The sequence below is a fragment of the Triturus cristatus genome, chromosome 4_1 (genome assembly GCF_964204655.1).
Source record: "Triturus cristatus chromosome 4_1, aTriCri1.1, whole genome shotgun sequence".
Classification (NCBI taxonomy): domain Eukaryota; kingdom Metazoa; phylum Chordata; class Amphibia; order Caudata; family Salamandridae; genus Triturus; species Triturus cristatus.
Window position 1 is genome coordinate 329,739,657 of NC_140585.1, and position 26,495 is coordinate 329,766,151.

Here is a 26,495-nt window from a genome sequence, read left to right on the forward strand (position 1 = left end):
GTCATACTGGCTCCTGTGTCTCTCAGAGCCTCCCCTCTTTGGCCGTTGATGGTGACCCACTGCCCATACTTTACAGTATTGGCGGGCACCTGGATCTTAGGAACCATCTCCCGTTCTCCCAGGGACACTAAAGTGACACCCGCCCACTCCCTTCCCTTAGTTAAGGGCATCTCCTCCCCGAGCACTACACTAGCTACTCCGGGGGTCTTTCCTCCAGTGGGAGGGGGTGGTCGTTTCAAGCACTTCGGATCTCCTTTATAGTGTCCAACGCCACCGCACTCATAGCAATGGACAACCCTTGGCTGCTGACTCTGGCCAGGATTAGGGTTTCTGGGCGGGTTAGCCCTAGGGGTGAATCCTGTTCCCTTCCCTTGGAAGTTATTTTGGGGGCCTTTGGAGAACTCCTTTTTCTTTTCCCCTCCCTCTTTCTTCTGGGGGGCGCCCTGTCCGGCCTTTTGAGTATCCCCTCCAGTCCCCCTTGTGGACACCCGGGTACTAGCCCAAATGTCCGCCTCCTCAGCAAGCTTCCGGGGACTGGTCAGCTTGCTATCCACCAGGTGTTGCCGCAGTTCAGGGAAACATTTCTCGAGCAGGTGTTCCTTCAGTACTAGGTCAAACAGCCCCTCGTAGTTCCTCACTTCACTGCCCTGAATCCAACCTTCCAGTGCCTTCTTTGGATAGTCCAGGAAGTCCACCCAATTCTGTGTGCCCAGTTTGTGACTACCCCTGAACTTCTGTCTGTACTTTTCAGGTGTTAGTCCAAACTTTCTGATGAGCGCCAGTTTCATGGTGGGGTAGTGGGTCTGCTCATCCTCTTCGAGGGCCAATAAAGCATCCCTACCAGCTGGAGGCATGTACTTGTACAATCCCCCTCCCCAGTACTTCTCTGGAACCCCATGGGCCCTCAACGAGACCTCATAGGCTGCTAGCCACTTGGCGATATCATCACCCACCCCATAGCTAGCTACTATGTCCTTTGGCAGGTAGGGTTTAGGTTCCCTGGTGATCTCTTGGGTTTGGCTGCCACCATTAGGAACAGGTTGTGCGCCGATTCTCAGGATCTGAAGATCTATTTCTTTCAGTCGTAATTCATGGGCCATCCTCTGTTCCTCCTTCTCCTTTTCCAGCCTTGCTAAGTCCCATGTGAGCTGTCTTTTCTCCCTCCGGTCTGTTAGCTCCACTTCAGACAAGCCACCGCTAGAGGCACTGCTGCCCTTCCTAGAAATGGTTCTGGGCCCTGCTGACAGGTTCCCCACCTCAGGTTGGTACATCTCAGCCCCCTCGGTGTCAGGCTCTCCATCCCTGTCTTCCTCCTCAGCCTTGCTTCCTCGGCGTGCCTCCCCCCAAGCCCTTAAGCTGGTTTGGAGTGCACCCTTCTTTGCTCCTGGGGGACAGTACACCCCCTCCCGCTGGCAAAACTCCCTGAGTTGGGCCACAGTGTACGTTTCTAGATTTTCTAGTACAAACTCCATCTCGCCCACTCATGTTAGAGGACAGGTTTTGTGCAGTAACTATGCAGGGGGGTACCTTTAATAATACCTCCTCCCACCACCAGAGTAAATTTGGAGAAAAAAAACAACCCACAATTAGGAAGGCCGCTTTTGAGAAAACTCCCAGTGTAGGCCTATGGACTACCCACAGTTATTGTTGAGTATACGTAGGCACAGCTCTATCCCACCACTGAACACCAATTTATGTTGGAAAACCACACTCCCACTCTGAAAGGGTGGTGATGATCTTCCGGACACACTGTGGTAGCTTGGCTCGAGTGGTCAGGAATCAGGCTCCGTGCTAAGCATACGACATACCCAAACAATAACCATGCGTGCATCCGTTCCAAAAACAACTCTACACCGTAAAAATTATGAAAATATCTTTCTTTATCTTCTTTTTCTCTTAGTTGCTGATTGGATGAATAAATAACAATCACAATATACAAACTTTTTAGATAGTGCAGGTCAAATAAATACTGGCTTAATGATTCAATAAATAGGGGTGATCATAAATAAAGAAGGCATAAATATAAGTGCAATACATACAGGCAATTAAATATTCTGAGGCAATAAATACTGTAACCCAATAAATATTGTGCATCAATAAATACTGTGGACCAATAAATACAGTGGAACAATAAATAGGTTAAATACAATAAATACAGTGCCCCTAATAAATACTTAAAAGCTGACAGTGACACTCATGGAATCAGATCACTTTTGAATTCCTAAGGGCTGATTTGCCCCAGGCACAGCTTGCGGGGAGGTGGAAGGCTTGAGGGTGTCTACTCCCTGGCTTGGACAAGGCTGAGGCCTAAACTGAGGTAGATCAAGGGGGGAATACCAGAGACCTGGCTCTCTCTCTCCACACAACCTCTCTAGATTAGTCCCAGCTCACCCCTGGCACAGTCAGGTTGGTTCCAGCACCTCCCTAGCCCCTTAGAGCAGTCTCTCAGGTCTCCACAGGGCCTTAGGCGCCCTCTACTCCACTTACTGCCCTTTTTCTGATGCTCCGACGCCGCTGGAGTCGTGTCGATGCCGTGAGGCGGTTCCGGTTCGATGTCGGCGGCCTCGGCACAATGTCAGTTCTTGACGACGCCGGTAGGCGGCTCCGGTTCGGTGTCGGCGGCCTCGGCTCGATCTCGACCTCCGATTCGATGGCGTCGGGCAGTCTTTACTCGATGTCGACTTCGGGCGGCTCCGGTCCGATGGCGACCTCGGATTCGATGACGTCGGCCGGCCTTGCCTCGATGTCGACTTCCGGCGGCTCCGGAGTGCGATCCTCACTCCCGACCTCCGGTGCTCCTCTCCTTAGGTTTCCGGCGACTCCGGAGTGCGACCTCCACTCCCGACCTCCGGCACGATTCTCACAGGTTCCGGCGACTCCGGAGTGCGATCCTCACTCCCGACCTCCGTTACACTTCACCTCGGTCTCCGACGACTCCGGAGGGCGGACTTCACTCCTCCGATGACGCCGCTCACTCGACCTCGGGTGACTTCCTCCTCGACCTCTGGTATTCCTCACGACCTCTGACGGCGCCCTCTCTCGACCTCTGGCGGCTCCGGGTACGACGTCTGCTTTTCCAGTCAGCGCCGCTTCTCCACCTCGGGCTCCAGGTCTTAGGCTACTCGACGTCGGACTTCAGGGAAACCAGTTTCCAGGTCAGGATCTTGCTGTTCTCTTGTTTCTAAGGCCTGTTCCTGCTGTCCAGGTCCTTAGGATGGTTTTTCTGGCTTCTTCCCACACAGGGCTCCAGGCTGGGCTCAGTCAGTAGGGACTAGTATCAAGGGTGGGTTTATGGACCCCACTCCAGGCACAAGTTTCCACCCCTGCTGCCTCACTCCTTCCTCCTTCAGGTTTTCTGCTCCTCACTCTTCACCAGTCAGGTGCCAACTGCCAGCTCCAACTGCCAACTCTCTGTCTTAGCTTCCCAACATTCTAAACCGCCTCCAACTGTCACAGGGTTCTGGAATGTTCTGGAAGGTGCTGGTAGGTTCCAGTGGATGCTGGTGATGTCACAGGTGGCCACCATTTTGTGCTCCAGGCCCTCAGACAGAAGTTTCAGGGGTAGATAAAATGGCTCCCTGAATCTGCAGCAACACGAAAAAGTCTGGTGGTTCCCAAAAAGGAAAAATTCAAACAGGGTTTGAGGCAAAAGTGGGACAAAATAAATAATGATGAGGAGGGACCACCCAAAGGGCTGACAGGTCTAACAGTCTGTCTCACTGACTGAAACACAGCCCTAAAATATTCTGGCCCGGGCTAACTTAAATTACTCCCATCCAGCCGAGTCCAGTTTCCATCCAGCCCCATGCTCAATCATTTTCAGGCAGGGATCAGTGACAAACATGCACATCTTTAGGTAACCCTGACTAGAGGATGCCTGTCAGCTAACCATACACCTAATTACCGCCATCTATAGGAGTCAATCGAAGAATGCACCGAGTTTACGATTACACCAATGACCTAACCGCTGCATTCACCTCTTGTCCATTCTTCAGGTAGAGACAGCTACAGCACCATGTCCCTTTCATGGCGTTGTCCTCTCAATATCTGGTTCAGAACAGGGCATTTTTCATCCATTGTGTGGATACCTGTCTCACATGTTGTGTCCTGCACAGACTCTCTACAGGGAATGCATAAGCCGTCCAAGAGACTCAGTCAGTGTAATCCTCTTCGCAAATCGGCATATTTACCGATATCTTTAAGCAGGGAAGAATAGGAGGAGTGGAATAGAAAAGGAGGACGAAATACTAGAGAAGCAGAAGAAGGGGAATGTGAGGGGAAGAAGAAACAATGAGAACAACAGACAAAGGAGCAGAAGATTAAGAAATGAAGTAGAAGAAGAATTAAAGAGGATCAAGGGAAGTAGACATTGATTAAGTGGTGAAGTGGAATAAAGTTGGGGAGGGTTAAAAGAGGAAGCAAGACGCGGAAAGACAAAGAAGGATGAGAAAAAAAAGCTGGGAGAAGGAGGAGGAGAAGGATATGAAGGTGAACATTATGAGAAGAGTGAAGTATTAGATAAAGTAGGGATGAGTGGAATGAGAGCAGTTTGAGGTAGTAAAGAGCAGCATATGGCAGAAAGAAGAAAATTAAGGGAACAAGAGAGAGAGAAGAGTGGCCAAGAAGGCAGCAGGAGGACTCAGGATGTCACCTCCAACCGGACTCAACAGGCAGTAGTTTTATCTGACTGCACTGTTTATTTCGCAGTTTGACTGTGGCAGAGCTGTAACAAGCTCTCAGTGGGTAAACTGAATCAAGGGGGACTCACAGGGCATGGAGGTCATTTAGGGGTTGCCAAGGGACCCATGACTTGCCCCTTGCAACCTGTGGTACTGCCTTCACCTGTCCTGGACTCAGAGGTGACAAAAGTAGTGCCTCGTCTTTGGTTTCTGCTCATTATTTATTATATAGATAGTGAATTATCGTCTATTATTCGCTACTAGTGCAATAAAAATCCAAGCAGCAGGATCCGGAACAGGACCTTCACTGGAATCTTAGGTACGCAACATAGAAAGTAAAATAAAAAGATTTTAAATGTATATTGTATGTGTGCATGCAGGTGAGCGCGAGTTGTCGTGAGAGAGCGTGTGCGTGCGCATTTAAGCTTTTATGAGGGATTGTGGAGAGTGAAAGTGTAGGTCAGTCAGTAAGAGAGAGTTCGAGAGATTGAGTGAAAATAAATTAGTGCAAGTGAGTGCCAATGAGTGAGCAAAATTAAGTGGGAGTGGCAAGAGTGAGTGGGAGTGGTTAGAAGGAGTGTGAATAAGTGAATGTAAGTGAGCATGGGTGAGAATGTGTTGTTACGCTTGTAAGACTGTTGAACGGGCATGCTTCTTGGCTTATAGAGGCATCCATTCAAAATGATGGCACTGGCATTCTGGAGGTAATACTTTCCAAGGGATACCTACAGCAAAATGCTGGTAGTGGCACACTAAAGGTAAATCTTGGCACGGGCACCCATGGAAAATGTTGGTGCTGACATACTGAAGAGAATTCTTGGTAAAGGTGGCACTAGTGTCCAAATAGTGGGAGTGGCACATGGTAGTAAATTCTTGACATACTGGAGGACAAATGTGGTGTATATCAGGAGGCATCCATGACAAAAATGCTGTCCCAATATTCTCTAGTCATAATTTGTGACCGAAGGGTCATCCGCAGTACATGGGCAGCAGTATTGGCAAAGATCTGGCACATTGCATTTGATGTTTGGGCAAAAGCAGCACCATGACAAAATGATGGGCCAGGCAATAGAGGTATATTTTTAACATAGTGCAGCACCTACAGACCATTTTAAAATCAAAATCAAAATGGGGTCAACTTATGGGGACTGTCAAGTTTTTTTATTATTATTTTGGCACATCCTGAAAAAACTTGAATATTTATTGAGTGTCTTTTCTGAGCCTATTGCTTTTAGCAAATTTATATGAAAATTATGCTTTGAAATGCACTATTAAAGCCCATTTCTTTCACTATTTTCTCTAGTTAGAGATTCCCACCCCTGAAACCCCCCTAGATCATGTCACTCGCGTCACTAACTTACAACAATTCAGGTAAATGTTCCCTTGACATATCATGGTTATATGATGTCACTGCCTGTGATGTCATTAAGGTCAAAGGGTGTATGATGTCACTTTTGCTACCCCTGGCATTTTAGTGAATAAACATCCATGTCACAGGGACCAGTAGTTCGCTCCTAGCTCAACCCGAATCTTCCTCCTCTACAATATCTGTGCTAGGAGTTAGGAAGTGCTTTAGGGCACGGGGCTTGTGCTGTTAGTCTAAAAATGTAGCATGTTTGCAGATTGCTTCCCTGCATCTCTTCATCAGCATCAGCACGAGAACGTTCTGGCCTTTCCCATCCGAGAACAGCTTGCCTGTAGTCAGATTTTGAAGCAGAAGTGGAGGATGCGCCTTCTCCCACATCGCCGCCAAGACTTGGAACAGCCTTCCCGTGCACCTCCAGACCATCACCTCACTTCTGGAATTTCAAATAGCCCTCAATACCTGGCTGCTCGAATAAGCCTTCGGGACCTACAGGATTCTAGATACCCTATTTAGTGATTAGCCACGCCTTATAAATCTCGATTGATTGATTACATCACCTGTCAGCTTTCCTGAACAACCTACACGAGTGCCAATGGACTGATTTGAAAAGAAGATACAGAAACAAAAATCACTGAACTGCAAATGAACATTTCACATAGTTGAAAATTCTGAATGGGAAACTGTCCCTTAAAACAAATACTGTTCAGTTTTAATTAACTTCGTCGAACGATCACACACTGCACTTCAGTCAGTGAGCACTAGATGGTAGTGAACCCACACAGTTACTTACATTAAATGAACGGTGGAAAATGTTTTTTTTTAAAAAGGATTAATGAAGTTTAAAGAAGATATTAACAAATGCGAGAGAAACGTACTGTAGGAGGCTCTGGGTAATTAAAGGCGGACACGAAGAGCGGGTTTAAGTATTTATTTATTAATATATATCGGAGCGCCGGGACGACGTGCACTTGTCCCTCGGCACTGCTTCAACTGGCCAACATGGCTGCCCGCGCTCCCAGCATTCTCTGCCGTGACGCGGCAGGAACACTAGAGCGCTACTCTACATATCTCCCTCCTTTATTAACACTGCAACAACTACAAACCAAACTGTACAGTGTTCAACAAACATGTTGCCAAAAGGGGGTTATGTTTCCATGTCGAACTCTCGATACTTTTTGGGCAGTACCACTGTCCTGTCGGTGCGGGTGTATCTCACCGGCGTGCCTGCTCGGGTATCTCTGTTACTGCTGGGTATGACCCAGTTTTGTGTCTCTTGTGTTTGGCTTACCTTTGCCATTGCACTCGCTCCTTGGACTTCCCTTTGCACCAGTGTACCTTTGTCTTCAGCGTTCTTTTGTATACGAGCGGCGTTTTTCTCTTCCGTATAGATGCTCCTCTTGTCGCTGCTGGCTGCTTCCATTTCCGTAATAGGTTCTACCTCCTCCGGGTACTCATCGTCTTCTCTGTCCTGTTGTGTGTCCCCCTATCCTAGTCCAATTCAGCACCTTGTTGCATCTTGACATCCTATCCTGGGACCATACCTTCCCATCACTTAAACGGGCTGATCTTGGGTATACTTCGCGTACCTGCATTGGCGTGCTATACTTGCTGTCTCCCTTCCTTTTCAGCTGGGTCAACTTCACCCTGACCCATTCTCCCTTTTCCAATGCCGCCTCCTTGACATTGTGTCGCCTGTTGTAGTGGTCAGTGTAAATCTTCTGTGCCCTTTCCAAATTGCTCCGCACAACTGCTGGCGACCATTTACTCTGTACCGTTCCTCTTTTCCACGCTACATTGTCTCTTGTAAAAGGGTCACATCCTCTCAGTATTTTAAATGGACTATATCCAGTCTTGGTGGGCGTGATCCGGTATGCCCATACTGTACTTTTAAGTTCAGCTTCCCAATTTTTTCCGGCATTGATCGCTGCTTGTACTGACCCCATGATCACCCTGTTGAATCTTTCTGCTAAGCGATTTCCGGCTGGATGGTATACCGGGGTGTGCTTGATACGTATTCCATTCCGCTCCATGAAAGCGTTCCATTTGTCTGACGTAAATTGAGGCCCATTATCACATGTTATGACTCTTGGTATTCCTTCTCTTAGGAATGTGGCCGTGAGGAATGTCAGTGCAGCGTCAGTGTCCACATTTTCGCACACCTCTACTTCCGGCCATTTAGAGTACCTGTCTACCAGTATAATTGCATATTTGGATATACTCTGTTCATCCAATATAGGACCTAAGATGTCTACTGCCAATTCTTCCCATGGATTTACTGGCTGGGCGAACTTTCCCAAAGGAGGACGCAGAGTGGTCTGCGTCTTATCTGCATTGCTGCACAAGACACAATCCCTGACGTGCTTCTCCACTTGATTGTCTAGAGCTGGCCACCAGTATGCTTGCTTGGCTCTCTGCTTAGTTTTCACAATGCCTAGATGTCCTTCATGCAGTATTGATAGTAGTCTTTTTATCAACTGACTTGGTGGAACTACTTTGTCTCCGCGCAGTATGAATATGTCATTGTCCCCGACTGACAGTTCTTCTCGAACTTCATAGAATTTTCGGTGTTCTGCCCACAGATGCTGCTTTTCTGGCCATCCCATAATTATGAACAGTTTGAGTGTTGTAAGACTCGCATCCTTGTCATAAGCCTCTCTCCACTCCTGTGCGCTTATGACAGCCTCCTGGTCATCCATGAAAGCTATGGTGTATTCATCCTCGCCTGTTGATTTTAGCGCCTCCTCCATTGCCGCTGCCCTGCTGAGGTAATCCGCCACCTTGTTCTTGGATCCCAGAATGTACTCTACATCGTATACATAGTCCAGCAACTTCAATGTCATTTTCGCTATGCGAGGCGTGGCACTTGCATGTCCGCTGGATGTGAGCACCTTCACGAGTGGCTTGTGATCCGTCCTGAGGAGAAACCTGGGACCCCACAGGAATTGGCGAAATCTTTCCATTGCCCAGATTGCCGCCAGCATCTCCTTTTCAATGACATTGAACTTTTCTTCACTCGGGCTTAAGGTTCGTGACGCGAAGCGGACTGTTGACATCTCACCGTCCTCGGACCTTTGCATAAGGACTGTCCCCAGACCTCTGTCACTCGCATCTGTGGTGAGGATGGACAGGGCATGTTGGTCGAAGCCATGCAGAGGTACTGTTTCACAGATGTCCTCCTTAATTTTCTGAAATTCTACTTGGGACACCTACGACCATGCAAAGGTCGTCTTTTCCTTCAGCAGTTGGCGTGTTGGTGGCGAAATGAGGTACGAATTTGCTATAAAATTCTGCCATTCCGAGGAAAGAACGGACGTCGTCCTTGCTTCTGGGCATAGGAGCGTCCTTTATGGCCTTGGCGTTCGCTTGTTTGGGTGTGACTCCTTTGTCGCTAATCTCGTGGCCCAGGTACGTGACTGATGACATTCCAAACTTGCACTTGTCCCACTCCGCAGTGAGACCATTTCGCTCCAGAATGTGCAGGACTTTGGTTAGCTTATCATCATGGTCTGATTTGGTTCGCCCCATGACCGGGATATCGTCTTGGAAGTATTGCACCCCTTCCGTGTCTTTGAAGAGCTTATGCATCAACTTTTGAAATACCGCCTCCGCTGAGGCTAGGCCGAATGGCATCCTCCAGAATCGGTAGCACCCAAACGGCGTGATGAACGAGGTTAATTTTTTGCAAGTAGGGTGTAGTGCTATTTGGTGTTACGCTGAGGTCAAGTCTATGGTGGAGAACCATTTGATGCCTTTTGTCAAGGCCAGCATTTCATTTATCTGGGGCAGGGGGAACTTATCCACTATTATGTTCTTGTTGAGCTCCCTCAGGTCTATGCATAAGCGTACCTTCCCGTTGGGTTTCCAGGCAACCACCAGGGGAGCCAGCCACTCCGCGCTCTCTATTGGTTCAATCACCCCATTGTCCTCCAGGCGTTGTAATTCTTGTTGCACCGCGTCCCTACAGTTGAACGGTATATTCCGCACCTTGTGGCTCACTGGCTGCGCCCCCTCCTTGAGGCATATCTTGTGGGTGAACTTTGTCAACTTGCCGATGGTGCCTCCAAAGACCGTTGGGAAACCTGTCTTCCACGTGTTGTCTTCATCCGTTCGTGCGTGATCCGTCATCAGCACTTGAGTTATGCCTCCAGGGTTTAGTTGGATCCCTAATTCACCTTGATATACCCATCCAAGCACTGAGGGTCCCTTCTCCGCTACGTATAGCTTCCCCTCCGCCCTGCGTCCCTTGAATTCAAACTGTAGCAGGCAATATCCCACCATGGGAATGGGTTCTCCTGTGAAGGTGACCGGTCAGATGTCCGGAGGGAGAAGATGTGCATCTATGCTTTTTGCAAAGTCTCTGTCCCAAATGCTGCGTTGTACGATGGTGTACGGGGACCCTGAGTCAGCAACCATGGAGACTTGGATCCCTCCTATGGAAAGTTCACACAGCGGCTTGCGCGTCCTGACGCCGTCTATGCCCAGGACTTGGTCATCGATGCATAGCACACAATCTTCCTCTTCTTCACCCCCTCCTTCTTCGATCTCTGAGTCTTTTGCCACGTATTTGACTGACGTCTTCCGGGGTTTGCGCCTACATACTTTCTCAAAGTGCCCCGTTATCCCGCAATATAAACATTTGGCTCTGAAGGCGGGACATCGCTTGTCATTGGCAGCATGTGCCCAGCTTCCACACCGGTAGCAACCTTTTTTCTCTTCTCCTTGGGGTCTCTGGTTCGTGCCCGTTCTTGCGCCATGTTTCTGGGGCTGTCTTGGTCCTGCTGGTGCTTGCTGCCTCCGCTCCTGGGTACTGACCTTGGTGACTTTGCTGACTATGGCTCTGCTGGCGCTGTCCTTTTTGGCAGACTCTGCACACCTCTTCGAGAGTTCTGCCTTTTTGACCATCGCCACTATCTCTTTGAGAGGTGCATCACCACTGACCCATAACTTCTCCTAAATGGATGTATTTACCGTGTGTATGATGATCTGGTCCCGTATGAAGTCATCATGGAGTCCTCCAAACTTACATGTAGTCGCCAACCTCTTCAGCGCCTCTACATAGTCATCTACTGACTCCCCCGCATTGTTTCCGTTGGAAGAAGTTGAAACGATCGATCGCCGTGCACACCACTGGTTGATAGTGGCTGTCCAGGTCTTCTATGGCGTGTTGGAATACGCCGTCATCGTCTGCAGGCCTTGTCTTCTTTACTAAGTTCATGTACACCCTGATGCCTTCTGGACCCAAATTGTGTAGCAGTATCTTCTTTTTCCATTTACTTGGAAAGACCTCATCCCCATCGTCTTCCAACGCCGATAGGTAGTTCAGGAAGTATTCTTTCCAGTCTTCCCCTTTCATGGCCGGTTCACCCAGCTTCGGCAGGAAGGGAACCGGGTTCGTGAGGGAGAAGGTTTGGGCGCACATGGCTCCTCGCCTTTGCTGTGGCTCTTCGTCCGTCCTGGGTGGGGGACTCCCTGGTGCACTGAGCTCGTGCGAGCTGGTCGCCCTCGCAGGTTGTACAAGGTCCTCACCCCTCTTTGCTTGTACCTGGTGCGCCAGGATCAGTCCACCTCCTGGGCTTGACGTACCCTAGGTGCTGTCACGTGTGGTTTGCAGCCTGTGGCGTGAGGCCCCCCTGGGCAGATCTTAGAATGGTCTCGGTGGAGGTACCAGTTACGTCCTTGCACTTCCTGGCACTGCCTCTGGTGTCTGATCTGAATGCCGCCACCTGGAAGCGAGAGCTAGTGATGAAGCTCTTGACCCTGCCTCCCTGTACCCGTCTGGTGATTTAATTGTCCATGTATCCTTTATTTCCTTTTCTTTATTTTTTTTTCCAGTTCTGCTTTGTGTCCCCCAGGTATGCCCACTCCGGGGAGATGGTCTGCTGCCCTCCCGGGGCTGTTGCCGTGTTTAGCTGGGGTGGGATGGCTGGTTGTGGTATATCTGGGAAGTCTCCAGGGACTGGAACCTCCCCCCCAGCCCTCACTCGTTGTCTTGGCTCAGGGCAGGATGGATGCACTGCTGCTTTGTGGCCTCTGGGTGCTGTTGAGTAGCGCAGTGTGCTTCCTCCCGATAAGGGTCTCCTCTCCGCCGCCGCCGCTCCGCTGCCACGCTCCGATAATCCGTCTCCCGCTGTCCGCGCGTACCACGAGCGCGTCATTGAACGGGTTAGAAGTGGGTGTGTCCACCTACCCAGCCTCGTCGCCAATTTGTAGGAGGCTCTGGGTAATTAAAGGCGGACACGAAGCGCGGGTTTAAGTATTTATTTATCAATATATATCGGAGCGCCGGGACGACGTGCACTTGTCCCTCGGCACTGCTTCAACTGGCCAACATGGCCGCCTGTGCTCCCAGCATTCTCTGCCGTGATGCTGCAGGAACACTAGAGCGCTACTCTACATGTACGTCGGATAGATTTAGAATGAAATAGCCTGTTTAACTTACCTGGACATTAAAGAGTTGTTGCCGCAGGTCTTCTGCCGCCACAGGAGTCATTGGAGGTAAAGCGTTGGTCTCGCTGGCCTGAGACTACACCTACCAGCGTTACTAGCGGCGCATAAAAGCGGCACAGAGCACCCGCAGCGCGGGACGCGCACGGGCGTGCCCATGCCATGCCCGGGCCGCGCCCGGGCCGTCCACGCCCAGGCCGCGCCCGGGCCGTCCACGCCCATCGGAGCCCGGAGGAGGCTGGGCTGGGCCACCTCCCTGATATCCATTCTCTGGTATTCGACTTCCTCTTCAAGCCTCCAAGTAACGTGAAGCTCATATTTATTCCTGGCCTGCCATCTCTTGTTGTACCATACCTTTGCCGTCTGAGCTCGCTGTTACAACATGAACAAGCATTGGCATAGCCAATAGGTCTCGCTTTTGGGACCTTATAAGTGTTTAGCCATGCAACAGTTGCATAACTAAATACTTATAAGGTCCCAAAAGCGAGGCCTATTGGCTATGCCAATGCTTGTTTCTGTTTATTACTGCTTTGTAGTAATGGCGGCGCACGGGTGCCACCATTACCACATAGAAGTAATAAACAGGAGAAAAAAAACCTGGCTCATGGAGAACATCAAAGCGAGAGTGATCGCAATCGCGATCAAACATCAAAGCGGCCGTGCGGCCGCGAAAGTGAGGCGCGCGCGCGCCCGTGCACATTGCCATGCACTGTAGCTCTATGCTACAGTGGTAGCACTTTTTTGAGCCCTCACAATAAGTCTCGCCAGACCAGCGCATTCGCTGGGTCAGGCGAGACCTAATAAATGTAGAGGAGTAGCCGGGACCTTAGAGGCTTTTATCGTGAGGGCGGAATCTTTGTTTACACACGAAATTGAAATGACTGAGCGCCGCCTTTCTTTAGATCCCGCATCACTACAGTCTCGCCTATCACTAGGTGGTACCAATTCAGACAATGCACCACACTTAACTCCTCAAAGTCACGGCCTACTGTAACTCATTTTGTTTCCCCGAATTCCTCCCCACCAAATTTGGACGCACCTAATATAACCGACCTAGTAGTGTCCCGCATCAATACTAGGGCACAGGTTGCTAAATCCCAAAAAACTGCTAAACTGAAAGCACCACCGAATAAACGGACGGGGACCGCAGGTGCTTCCAAAACAACAAGCACAAAATGCCCTCGATCTGTCAATCCCATAACTGAAAATGCAGCTATTTTAACTAATTCTGTGGGTAACCAAACTGACGCCGTTTTTTACCCAGCAGGACAGGTCATTGATGTAGATACTATTGGGGCCGCTACTCTTGTAGGCTCTGTTGAGAAAGTTTTGGAAACCGCACTGCTCCATTTTAAGGAGGTGATTGATATACTTTAGGGAAAGTTAAAAACAACGGACTTTGTACACGACAACTTAAGTGGTAGTAAAGTGGATTGTGTTTCCGATGATGTTAGGGGGGAATTTCATCTATGCTGGCAGTTAATAACCATGAGTCTAACCCACAATTGTTAAGTTCCACTCAGCATAAAGACATCTCATCTGCTAATACTTGTCTAACATGCTGTAATTTAAATGAACCTTCTGTGTTAGTCTTGAGCAGAGGAACACACAAGATATGCCCGAGTGCCTAATGCAAATATCCCAGAGCCAGGCAGCAGTCACCATAAGCATCCATATCTTGGCACTAATTTAAGTGACCTGGGCAGGAGTGCTACGGATTGTCCTAGGAGCAGCTGGCCGAGACCCAATGCCGATGTTTTGAGCCTTTCCCCAGCCTCTTGTCCCTATGTGTCGGTTTTGGCTGGCGTCCCAAATCTTATTGGGGACCAGAGGGAGTCTTGGGAAGACCTACGTAATAAGTTTGTGGATTGGTTAGGCAAACACAAAAGATTCCACCCTTCAGATATGAATGAGATCCTCATGGCCAGACGAGTTGGGTGGGTTGGTCATTCTCCCAAGAATATAAATGGTGACTGTATCGTCATTAATTTTCGTTGACCCCACATGGTTCGCCGCCTATTAAGTATCCATGAGCAATCGTTCACACAAAGTTCCAGTATTGTGTGCTCCCACTAGATTATTTTTATAAACCACAACACACACCTATTGGGAATGTTTCTGCACCGCCACTGGTAACCAATAGGTTTCAGGCCCTCTCTAATCTGGATGCTCAGGACTGACTACCAACTTCACTGGTAGACCGACCACACCAGGTAAAAAATTTCTTAGGTATTACCTCTGTAGCCCATACTGATACGCCTGCCGACCAGCAACCTATATATAGGGCCAAAGCTGAAACAGACTGGCCCAAGATGGTTCGATCATGAGTGTTCTGAGGCTAATAGGAACCTGCGCAGGGCTCTATCATCAAACCCAATGTGCACCGCAGACGTGAAAATTGCTAGGCGGAGGTATAACACAGTGATTGCCAATCGGAAAGGAGCACTTTTAAATGATCGCTGGGAAGCCTTATCTAAGGCTGCCACTATAAAGAAAGACAACATATTTTGGTCTGCTGTGAGGGACTTGCGATCTTTGGGCCAACTATTAACCCCTATTAGCTGTACCATCTCGAGTGAGTCGTCAGAAAACCACTTCTCAAAAATGTATGCTACTCCCCCACAAGAGTCAGACCAGTATGAATTTGGTCCACTCTCCAGCATAGAAATATCTTTGCCCGAGGTGGAAGAAGCTATCCATCAGAGCCTCGGGAATAAAGCCCCTTGCCCTGATGAGTTACCTATACACCTAATCAAGTGGAATCCGGATTTTTGGGCACCTCTCCTTTTGGATGTTTTTAATAATTTAATGTATGCTCCGATACCTAGCACTTGGGCTACGAGTATTATCGTTCCGATCTTTTAAAAGGGGGACCGGTCCCAACCTATTAATTACAGGCCTATCTCCCTGATCGATAACACCCTAAAAATACAGGGCAGAGTTTTATATAATAAAATTTTAGAGTGGTTAGAGGAAAGTGTCATTTTGGAGCCCTGTCAGCTAGGTTTCCGCAGTAAGGTTGGCACCAATGAACAGTGTCTAAATCTCAATCTGGTCATTGGAAAATACACCATCGTGCGGGCTTCTCCTGTCTATTTGGCCTTTATGGATTTGTCCTCCGCATTTTTTTTAGCGCATCTCTATAAAGATCTTCAGGCTCAGGTGAGGATTGGCTGCGGGGGCGAGGTTTCTGGAGCCATTAAGATAGGAAGGGGGGGTCAGACAGGGATGTGTTCTGGCCCCCCTTCTTTTTATTATCTACATTAATGGATTGAACAAATCGTTAAAACCCACGACCCAAGACGTCCCTAAAATTAATGGGAAAACACTTCCTGTACTATTATACGCAGATGATGCGGTCCTTATAGGCCGTACACCGAACGCCCTGCGAATTTTAGTAGAGACTTTTGTCAAGCACATGGGTAGCCTGGACTTATGTGACAATTTTAAAAAATCCTATATAATGTCGTGCGGCCCTGGGAAACGCCAGCTCAGCTCTATCACCACGGGCAGTTATAAATTGACAAGCACTCATAGCTTTCCCTACCTTGGGGTGGTCTTTGCTGCGAAAGGCTCATGGATTGAGCATATGGCTTACTCCAGGAGAAAGTTCTCAAAGGCCATCAACTCAATTCTTAGCCTTCCTCGCCCAAAGAGCACAGGTGCTATTTTAGCTATTTAAAAAAAATTAAAATCACAATGTGTGCCAGTAGCCGCGTATGGAGCTGAGATTTGGGGTAATGCCAACACCTCCTGCATTCAGCAGGAAGGGAACAGGTTTTGCAAGAAGCTGTTGGGTGTCCCAATCTCTACGCCACAATACATTTGCCACAGGGAACTCAATTTAAATTATATCGAAGATTGTATAAGTGCCTGCCCTGCTCTCTTTTGGCTATCGGTCTGGAAGAACCAGGCTGCTTCTCTAACTAGAGAGATTATCAGTGACTGTGTTAAATGTGAGAAAGGGATGGATATTCCCTGGCTGTCTGGAGTGTACCAAAGTCTATGCAGTGTAAATAAAGGCTCTATTATTTTAAATCCTAGTGAAGCTGAAGCATTGCATAAAAATGAGCTTAGAAGTGCACTATATCTATTATACAATACAGAAAGGATTGGTAAGGAATCTAAAAAATCTCTTGCCTTTAGTTATATGACTATTGAACAGCACAGGCATCCCCTAGCTATCTATCTCACTCTACCTATGAGTCACTGGGAAAGGAGCCTCTTATTTCGCCTAAGAGCAGGAACAGTTAAATTTGCGTTATGTTTCCCTCTTGGCTATCACTCCAATCTTGAACGTGTGCCTTGTCCATGTGATGGTGTGAGTGACCAATCTACTCTACATTTTTTGTTTCTCTGTAAATACTATTTAAAATATACCAAGTGGCTTTTAACTCCATTTTTAAAAGAGAAAACGCCTATTAGCCCGGATAACGCCTATTCGTGGCTACTCACTCGGGCCGATGAGGAGTTGGTTTTCCATACAAGTACATTTCTGAGAATTGCCACTCGCGCATGCAAGATGATGTCCAACCACTGAGTTTTATATTAATATATGAACACTTTGATTAAATTGATTTATGAACTGGTATTTTAAATAATTATAAACTGTCTATTGCTAATGTATTTTATTATTACTCTCCACTTGTCAAATAATTTGTTCTGTTGTTATGCTGTTGTGCTTGTATGGATACCAAGTTATCCGAATAAAGTTAATCTGAAACTGAAATACAAATGGAATTATTCTACTGAAAAGGATGAGCTACAGGGTGCAGAAATTGCAATTGGTGAAGTGTGGTCATAAAAAAATCTTGAATTAATTGAATGGCTCTGGAAATGAAAGATACAGCTAGAGAAGGCTCCCTGGAGAAAAGGGAAAACCTTTGAAATTGGAACAAGCAGAAGGCCCGTTGCCATGTAGCAGCATGAAATATTTCAAACAAGAGCAGAGCAGGGAAAGATGGAGGAAAAAAATGTTTGTGTGATTATTATAATTTTTTTTAAATAAAAGATTAGGAGTAACTTAGAAGCCGTGACTGGTGATTGTTTGAAAAGGGTTTAAATGCGACACGCAGTTAGGGTCAGTGTCATCTTAAGGATTTTGTGGTTCCAGTATCTGGTACAAGGGGTATCTAGGGCCTGGAGGCTGCAGTGTATCTCATGGACTGCAGCACTAGCTGTGCCACCACGAGTATGACAAGGTAAAACATGTCTCCCAGGGTGCAGTGCAGACTGGTAGTACAGTTTTAAACTCCTAACTCGACTTTGCAATTTAAGGTAATGCAAAGCCCAGTCCTCCCTTTTTAATAGATACGAGTCACCCCTAAGATAGGCCGTATCGAGTCCTAAGGCAGGGGGCAGTGTATTAGAAGGTGGAAAATGTACTTTTACACGTTTCAGCAGTAAAAACCCGAAATAGCAGTAGTTACTGTGGAAAAGGTTATTCGACCCATTCGTGAGTGCAGCGTTCTAGGCTGATACCTCTGCTCTGTTAACTTCTGACTGGGACTACTAAAGTTCGTACTGGAAGGTATCAAAAGAATCCGTGCATTAAATCTTAATGGTTAAATCTTAATGGTTAAATCAAATTTAATGCCACTCGTGAGCAAAATGCTAATTTAGAAGTTACCATTTTAATTGCCCAAGGTCCCCAGTGTCCGTTTACGGTTGCACAGAAGGACTGTCCTCACAGACAGCCTTCTGCCCTCCAAGGGAGGCATGTGATCGACTACCAAGAAAGGACATAATAGAAACCTGCTTGGAAGAGAAGTGTTTCGCTCTCCCAAGCACGAAGCCAAACGGGTGTTAGCCCAAAAGGCAAGCGTGAAAGGAGAAACTGCCTTTGAAGAGCAAATCGGAAACACTTGGGAGAGGGGCGGCTCTATTGTTCAGGCAGACAGGCTGGCACTAGGGACAGAGTGGGGATTCAGTTGTCAAACCGTTTTTTCAGAAGTCTGTAGCCTCCTTGGTAGCCACACCTCTGGGGTGGGCTAGGGAGCTCTGCAGCCCAAGAGAGGCGCTCTGCCATGTTGGAAGTGGGCAGAATAGAGCCTTCTGGGATAGCTAGATGCCACAATTCACAATAAGTCGTCATCAGGAGGGAGGAAACCGGGTAGCCATTGGCTAGTGACGGCGACCTCCCCAGAGGGCATCTTATAGACATAAAGAGGGCACCCCAGGCCCCCAGAACTCCGATCTTTTTGGACTGGAGAAGAGGACTGAAGGACTGCCTTCTGCACCAAGGAGCCAGCAAAGAGAGGCTGCACCGATGGGGACTGTGCCTGCTGCACCCAGTGGCTAGCAAAGGAAGGGACTATCTGCTGTGTCCTACCCGTGGAGAAGTCGACTCCTTAGTCCAGCCAAAGCAAGAGATTCCAAGAGTCACATGGCTGACCTCCCGTTCCTAGCACAGACCCATAATAGCTGAAGAAGCCTGTAGGGGTGAGTTAGTAACCCCAGATACCTGGATAGCAGCTCCTTGATGCCGTGCAGGCTAAGGGGCCAGGCCAGATACTCAAAAGTTGCCCCTGAGTCTGCTGGATTCGGGAGAACCGTTTGAGTGCACCTGGGTTGCCCAGAAGGCAAGTTACTGCCAAAAGAAGAAAACTACTGAAACGGGTGTACTGTGCGACTGGGAGCCAAGTGGAAACTTAACTTATGCCAAGCCCAAGAGGAATTTGAGGCACATCGGCCCCTGTGGCCAGGATCACCTCACCAAGCCCGCAGACGGAGGAGTAGCCCCAGGAAGAACCCCGATGACTGCACAGAATCTTCAGCATTCTGTACCCCTTGCACCAAGACCACTCTATAGAAGTCTATGGCAAAATTCACTGAAGCTGGAACTGGACTGGATACTGCTTTCCTCGTCGAGGTAACTGTTCCCCTAGACCTTGCTGGTCCCCCTGACTGGTCCCCTGCCAGAATTGGAGATCCAAAGTTTTTCTAAGTAACTGCATCCATCCTTACTGTAACATTTTGATGAAAAGGTTTTTTAAGTGTCATTTTTGTTGAATGTGCCAATGCTTGTTCGTGGTTAAGCGAACAGTCTTCATTTATTGTTCCTTATAAATTCAATAACCCTGGAACTTTCCAGTGGATCCTTTTCATTTAGGTGGCTATAAATTAATAAGGATATAACCTATTTTTATAAATTTGTGTTAAGAGTTTTCTTTCTTTTTAAATAGTTTTACTCATATTTAAATGCTTGACACTTGTTCCTTTGTTGAAGCCTAACTGCTTCAAGCCAGCTATCCAGGGATGAGCTAAGGTTTGATAAAAGAAGCCTCACTGGTCCTAAAGGGGTTGGAAGTGTATTACACAGTGAGGTCTCACAACAACATCATACAATAAACCTCATTTCCTCACTGGACCTCTCCCAAGAACAGTTTCGGAAGCAAGAACGCATACGCAACTGCGAGCGAGACAGGACCCTGCACGAAATCGAGTCGTCTAAGGAACGCAAACACCAGATACATGGCAGATGGGGGTCCGTCACTTACATCTCCTTATGGCAGTCCTAGCAGAGTTTATAGCTTGTAGTTTCAGGGGGGAAGACATGTCCCTTGCACATTGTATACATCTTGTAAGATAAGTTCTGTCAAAGACAGAAAAACAAGTGAGCCAGCAGAAAGAAAGGAAAATACGTCATTGCACGTGGGTGACAGCTATATGTGGTTCCTTTGTCATTTTCAGGGCAGGACAGGGTTGACACGGAGCCACACAATGCCACATACAGGCACGCAAGAGTTTTGTTTGGAAAAATGCTGGGATCCAGTCTGGCACCTAGAGGTATTCACAATGTGAGGAATCTGCAGTTAGACGTATACATTAGAATCTGTGGTGAAAAGTACCCCGAAGAAATAACATTTACTGATGACACAATCAGGCCTATAGAACTGACCATTTGCTTCTGGCCAGCTCAGGCCTATTGTACTGAATATCAGCTTTCGCATTAGACAAATCAAGCACTCTTATTAAGGGACGCATACAACTTCTGCAAATCAAAAGTCTGTTGAAAGGAAGATCAACACGTAGGTGGAGCCTAACCCCTCTCTTGGTACTCCTTCTAAAAGATCTCTTTCTGGTGATCCTAGTCATTGACCGATGAGCTGTCAAGCCAGATTTAAAAAGGGAGCATGTGCCACATTTTATAAGTATGTTTTCTTTAGAGCCTCATCTTTGACAACCATTGGCAAAGCCAATTGATTGGACTTTGGAAAGCAGCTACAGTGGTTAATTTTGATTTATTTTTTATTGAACTCGATTGCCACAAAAATAAAGAGAAGAAAGAAAATCATGCTGCCATCAAAAAGTAACCGCCATAAGTTTGCAATAAAATGTTGAATTTAAAATAAAAATTAACTATTGAAAGTAATTTTAATTCAGTAGTGCAGGTGCTTTGTAGCAAGCTGTTCTACATAGAACAAGCACAGAAAATCTTTTTAGTTTTAATGCACAGCATAATATGATTATTACTGGTGCAAAGAAAAAGCACACTTGGCTTTGAATTATTGGAACTCGGAGAGTTAAGCTAAAGGATAAAAAGATCTTGAAAGTGTTTAATGTGTTTGTAGGAAATTGGGTTACTGCTTCAGGGGAGTAAAACCCTATTCAGTAGCTTGGCACAAATACAGTCAGGCTGAAATTAGAGGCAATGTGCAAAGTATTTATGCAGCACTTCAAACAGTAATAGAGTGAAAACACTGGGAAGCGAGGTCCTACATCAAGGATGCGTCTCGCAGTAGCGGTTTCGAGAAGCTGCAGCACTGTGATCAAGGTCCTGCGTCAAGAATATGTCGCACAGCAGTGGTTCTGAGGAGCTGCGAGGGCTTGCATTGGCGATGCGTTGGGCAGCAGTAGTAGTAGTTTTGGTGTGAGGATGCATCGGTTCTGCTTGGACCACTGCTGGGCTGGCAAAGCAACTTCAGGCCCACTTCCAAGAGTCCAGGATGGGGTAGAATCACTTGGGTGCAAGACTCACAGTAAACTGAGTCCAACTGCTGGGTTCAAGGTGGCTGGAACCTTTTCTGTCCCTGAGGCTCTGATCAGAAGGCCAGCCAACTAGCCCTGGGCCTGGATTCAAGATATATGTCCAGCCCTTCCAACAAAGGCAGCAGAGTAACAGTCCTTCTTGGAGAAGAGCAGCAATCCTTCTTCTGAGTCTTTCACGGGTCCAGATGTGTACTGAAGAGGTGGATCTGAGGGTCCGATATATATACCTGGTGCTAGCTTTGAAGTATGAGACGTTTCCAGAGGGTTTCACCCACATAAGTATTTGGTATTTACTTCCTCCCTGCCCTGGCCCAAGTTTGTGTGAAACCCCTTGTGAGGCAGAGTCTTTGTGATGTGCAAGTGTTGTAGGTTACAGCTGTGTCCTCCCTCGCAGGTCAGACGGGGCCGATCCTGCCAACGCCTATTCCCCCTTTGTCTCACTGACTGGTAGCTATAAACAAAGGCAGTCAGCTACATCTAGTAATGTGACCCAGGAAACAGGCAGTAGGTATCAAATGGCTAGGTCAAAAAATGTCATTTTCCAAATAGTGAGTTAAAATCCAACTTTAGCATGAAGGAGAGTTTTACATTGCATTTCTTTAGAGACCAAACTCAGCATTTCTACATGCTACCTACTGAACGTTATCACTCATTAAATGTGATAAGGTAACCCAAATCTATCCAATGAAAAACGAATGTGCATGGCAGTTGGAAACTGCACACACAGGCTGCATTGGCAGGCCTGAGACATGTTCTAAATGGCTATTTAAGTGGGTGGCACAACTAGTGCTGTTGGCCCTGTGTGCTTGTAGTATCACTTTACTAGGAACTTTCAAGTACATTAAATGTGCCAATTGGGTGTGAGCCAATTTAACCATGTATAAAGAAGAGAGCACAAAAACCTTAGCAATGGTGTGTAGAGTCCTGAAAGCCAACAAAAACGGATTAAAAAAACAGGAGGGTGAAGGCAAATAGTTTGGGGGATGACCCTGCAGAGAGGGCCACGCCCAACAGTCATAAACCCAATTTGTCACAATCACCCATTCTGATGCCTGTATGTGATGATATTCTATGACTGGACACTGGTGGAGAGGATATAGTTCACTAGTATGCACACAACGAAACCAGGCCCATACCACATACTTTCTATATACTCACCATCTCAGGAAGGTCTCTCTTTTGATAAGTGAACTCTAGCTGCTGATTAGATGGGCCACTGCAAATCACAATTGGTAATATATTGGCTGGTGGGATCACATGACCTAATGAAAACAAGCAAATACAAACAAGCAAAATCAATAGGATATTATTTATCAGTTCTAGGTTGCATAGACTATGGCTGAGGATAACACTGAATTATCTTTACATTTGTTATAAATTAGACTAGGATAGGTAGCAGCAAATTTCCACAGAACGGAACCTGCAACAACAAGTCCTCAAGGACTAATGGACTTTAAAGATCATTCAACAACTAGACGAAGGATTGTAACTTGAGTTTTATCATGACGAAGGTTTCTTCTGTCATGTAAGCTTGTATAAGCCTAAGGGAAGACACCAGTGCAGTTACTTCCCTGTCTTACACTGGAAAAAGATACATGAACTAATTTGCTTCTACCTCTGTATTCAATATAGGGTAGGTATAAGAGTTCTATGTAGTGTTTGGTCAGAGTGTAAAGGAAACCGCCAACAAATGGATCTATAGAGGGTGGAGAAAGCTACAGCTGAGGAGCTGCCATAGTCTCCGTGTGAATCTGTTGAAAATTTGATATTCCTAAGAGTAGGGTATAATTTCTCTCTAGTTAATCCATTACTCCTACTCAGTAGCCTTATTCTCGTCCTGTGTAACACCATGAAGCAGGACTGAAAACTACTTTCAGAGCTGATAAAACAGAGCGCATAATGGTTGGTACCGTCCTCCATTGCAAGCATCATATGTTGACATACAACGATCCATATTATTACCTTTCTCCGAAAAGAAATCAATTTGGGATATGTTTTTTGATGATGGCTGAGGGGATGGAGGAGGGGCATTCATAACTGAAAAAAGCATAGAAAATAGAAATAACTATCTTAGTCCTACATCGTGACTCTTTACCATTTTAAACTTGAAGATCTATTCGGACACACTAAAAATGGAGGAGGAAAAGTCAGCAGCCAAGGCCAGTAGGTTACAAAAAACATCCTTGCCAAACTTAGCAATGTTCCAGAAAGAAACATTCAGTGTGTGGTTTTCTGCAGAATTCAACTGAAGTAGCAAGTGTAGCACTCTTACATTTCTTTTATCCAAAATATGTCACCAAAGCTGCCTTATTTCTAGTGGAACTTACTCGAATACTTGATGGAGCAATTTAGCAACTACTTGGCCAACATCACTACCATCAAAGAAAACAAATATCGATCTGTAGAAAACAGAGTCCTGGTTGTATCAAGGCAAAACAGTGAGGTGAACCCGACACTCGGGATGCATACAAATAAGGTATGGGGAAACATCTTGTAAAAATTACAATTTGTGAGCAACATTGGATCAAGGTAGGATGAGTCCTCCTGGACACCCCGTGTTAAATTAACACAGTTCAAGGTTCTGAATCACAGAGAGCCCTTGCTGAAGTGACAGCCAATAGGAAGTCATCCACAGCAGAAGCTGTATGTTTCAGGAGACTACAGGTTGCAACACAATCTACATCAATCTGGCTAAAATCAGATTGAGGGCCAAAGGGCGTCTGACTTGAAGGGCCAGGTGCAATGAAGATGGGGAAAGACTGACCAGGCTGGTTTCAACAGGCTCTTATGAGTACAAGATAAATTGGGCAGGTATTCAATGCCTTACACAGTTCATCCACATGTCAAGAAAAAGTCAAGACATTATCCATTAAACAACTGGAAAGGTCTGATAAGAGAATATTTCCCAATTGGTAGGAACAGGTGCAACTCTTTCCTTCATGCAATGACCAGATTACTTCCTTGTGGAGACAAAAATGTTCCTTCTGAAGTAGACGAACACAGTCCGAGATCAAAATTAGTGGGGCCCTTTATCTGACATTCTGCATTATACTCAGGAAAGACATAGATGAATGCCCTTAAACAGTCCAACATCTGCCATTCCTCCTTGCATCAGGGTCACCTCCAAGTAGCTTACTGATTGCATCAAGAGTTCGGATGAGTGCGGCATTGGTGACTGTGTCCCTTCAGTCTTTCAAGATAGTCAATCACTACCTAGTAAATCTCTCACTTGTCTGCTGTTGTTGACTACGACAATGTGGAAGACCAGTAGTAGCCAACCTCCAGACTCCATTGGGAGCAGCTGTGGGTCAGTCGAAGAGTTAGGTCTTGAGGTCCTTCCTGAACGTGTGGAGGGTTGGGGAGCATCTGATGTTGACTGGGAGATCGTTCCAGGTTTTGGCTGCAATGCAGGAGAAAGCTCTCCCGCTGGATCTGTTTCTGCAGATGCGAGGGACCTCTGCCGATGCGGGGGACCTCTGCCAGTGCGAGGTCAGCGGAGCGGAGGTTCCTCTTGGGTACGTAGAGAAATACTCGGTCGTTGCGGTATTTGGGTCCGATGTTGTTGAGGGATTTGTAGGCGAGGGTGAGGAGATTGAAGGTGACCCTCTGCTCGACGGGGAGCCAGTGGAGGCTTCGTAGGTGTTGGGTCATATGTTCGTGGCGCGGTGTCCCTAGGATGAGCCTGGCTGCGGCATTCTGGATGGTTTGGAGTTTGTGTACAAGAGTTTTGTTGATTCCGGCATGGAGGGCGTTGCCGTAGTCGAGTCTGCTGGTTATGAGTGCATGGGTTACGGTCTTTCTGTAGTCGGGGGGGATCCATTTGAAGGTCTTATGGAGGGTGTGTAGGCAGTTGAAACTGGTGGACGCAGCATCGTTGATCTGGCTGTTCATGGGGAGGGAGGAGTCGAGGATTATGCAGAGGTTCCGAGCGTGGTCTGTCGGGGTAGGTTAGCTCCCGAGGGCGGAAGGCCACCGGGTGCTGCCCCAGGTGGAGGTGCAGGGTCCGAGGATGAGGACCTCGGTCTTCTCAGAGTTGAGCTTTAGGGCAGCTGTCGTTCATTCAGGCTGCTACGTTTCTCATTCCTTCCTGGAAGCAGAGTCTGGTGTTTTCTGGGTTCTTGGTGAGGGAGAGGATGAGCTGGGTGTCGTCGGCGTAGGATACGATGCTAAGCCCGTGCTGTCTGACTATGGCGGCCATGTAGATGTTGACGAGCGTCGGGCTTAGTGAAGATCCTTGGGGTACTCTGCAGATTATGTCAGTGGGATCGGAGAGGAAGGGGGGGCGGAGGGGAAGTCTGATCCTCTGGGTTCTGCAGGAGAGGAAGGATTGGATCCAGTCGAGGGCGGATCCCTGTATTCCTGAGTTGTGGAGTCTGGTGGCTAGCGTGTGATGTGAGACGGTGTCGAAGGCTGCGGAGAGGTCTAGGAGGATGAGGTCTGCGGTGTGTCCCTGGTCTAGCAGCAAGCGGGTGCAGTAGATGGCGGCGAGGAGGGTGGTCTCGGTGCTATGGTTGCTGCGGAAGCCAGACTGGGATGCCTCTAGAAGGGAGTTTTCTTCGATGAAGGCGGTCAGATGGGCGTTCATGAGTCTTTCGGTGACCTTGGCTGCGAAGGGGAGGAGAGAGAGATGGGCTGGTAGTTCTTCAGGTCAGTTTATAATTATTTAAAATTAACCCCCCTGCGCACGCAAGCCCCTCCCTGCCCATCCACCTGCGAGTCATGCCGGCCGCGACTGGTCAGGGGTTACCAGTAAGATCCTCAGAAACAGTAACCTCAGTAGAGGAAGCATTCTTTAGTCAGTTCCAGGCACTTTTATCCTCTTCTGCAGGTTCCCATGGAAGTGGTCCTAATGCAAGGAATTAAGGATCCTCAAGATGCTCAAGGATGCTGTAGATGCAATGTGGTTGAAGAAGGTCTTCCTGCAGCTACTCCTAAGTCCACAGAGGACATGAAGTGGTCTTGGCTATGGGCGGAAGGTCCCCTGAAGTCCTCTCGGTCCTGGCAGAAGGCCAGTC

The 26,495-nt window shown here is 47.4% G+C and overlaps 1 protein-coding gene across 4 annotated transcripts in view; it reads right to left on the reverse strand.

The window, feature by feature from the left end:
* DDX11 (DEAD/H-box helicase 11) overlaps positions 1-26,495 on the reverse strand; it is a 652,402-nt gene that overhangs the window by 187,644 nt on the left and 438,263 nt on the right. For all 4 annotated transcript variants that reach the window (XM_085652300.1, XM_085652298.1, XM_085652299.1 and 1 more), the window contains exon 20: positions 22,639-22,742. In XM_085652300.1, the coding sequence (XP_085508426.1) occupies positions 22,639-22,742 (104 nt within the window). The remainder of the gene's footprint in view (positions 1-22,638; positions 22,743-26,495) is intronic.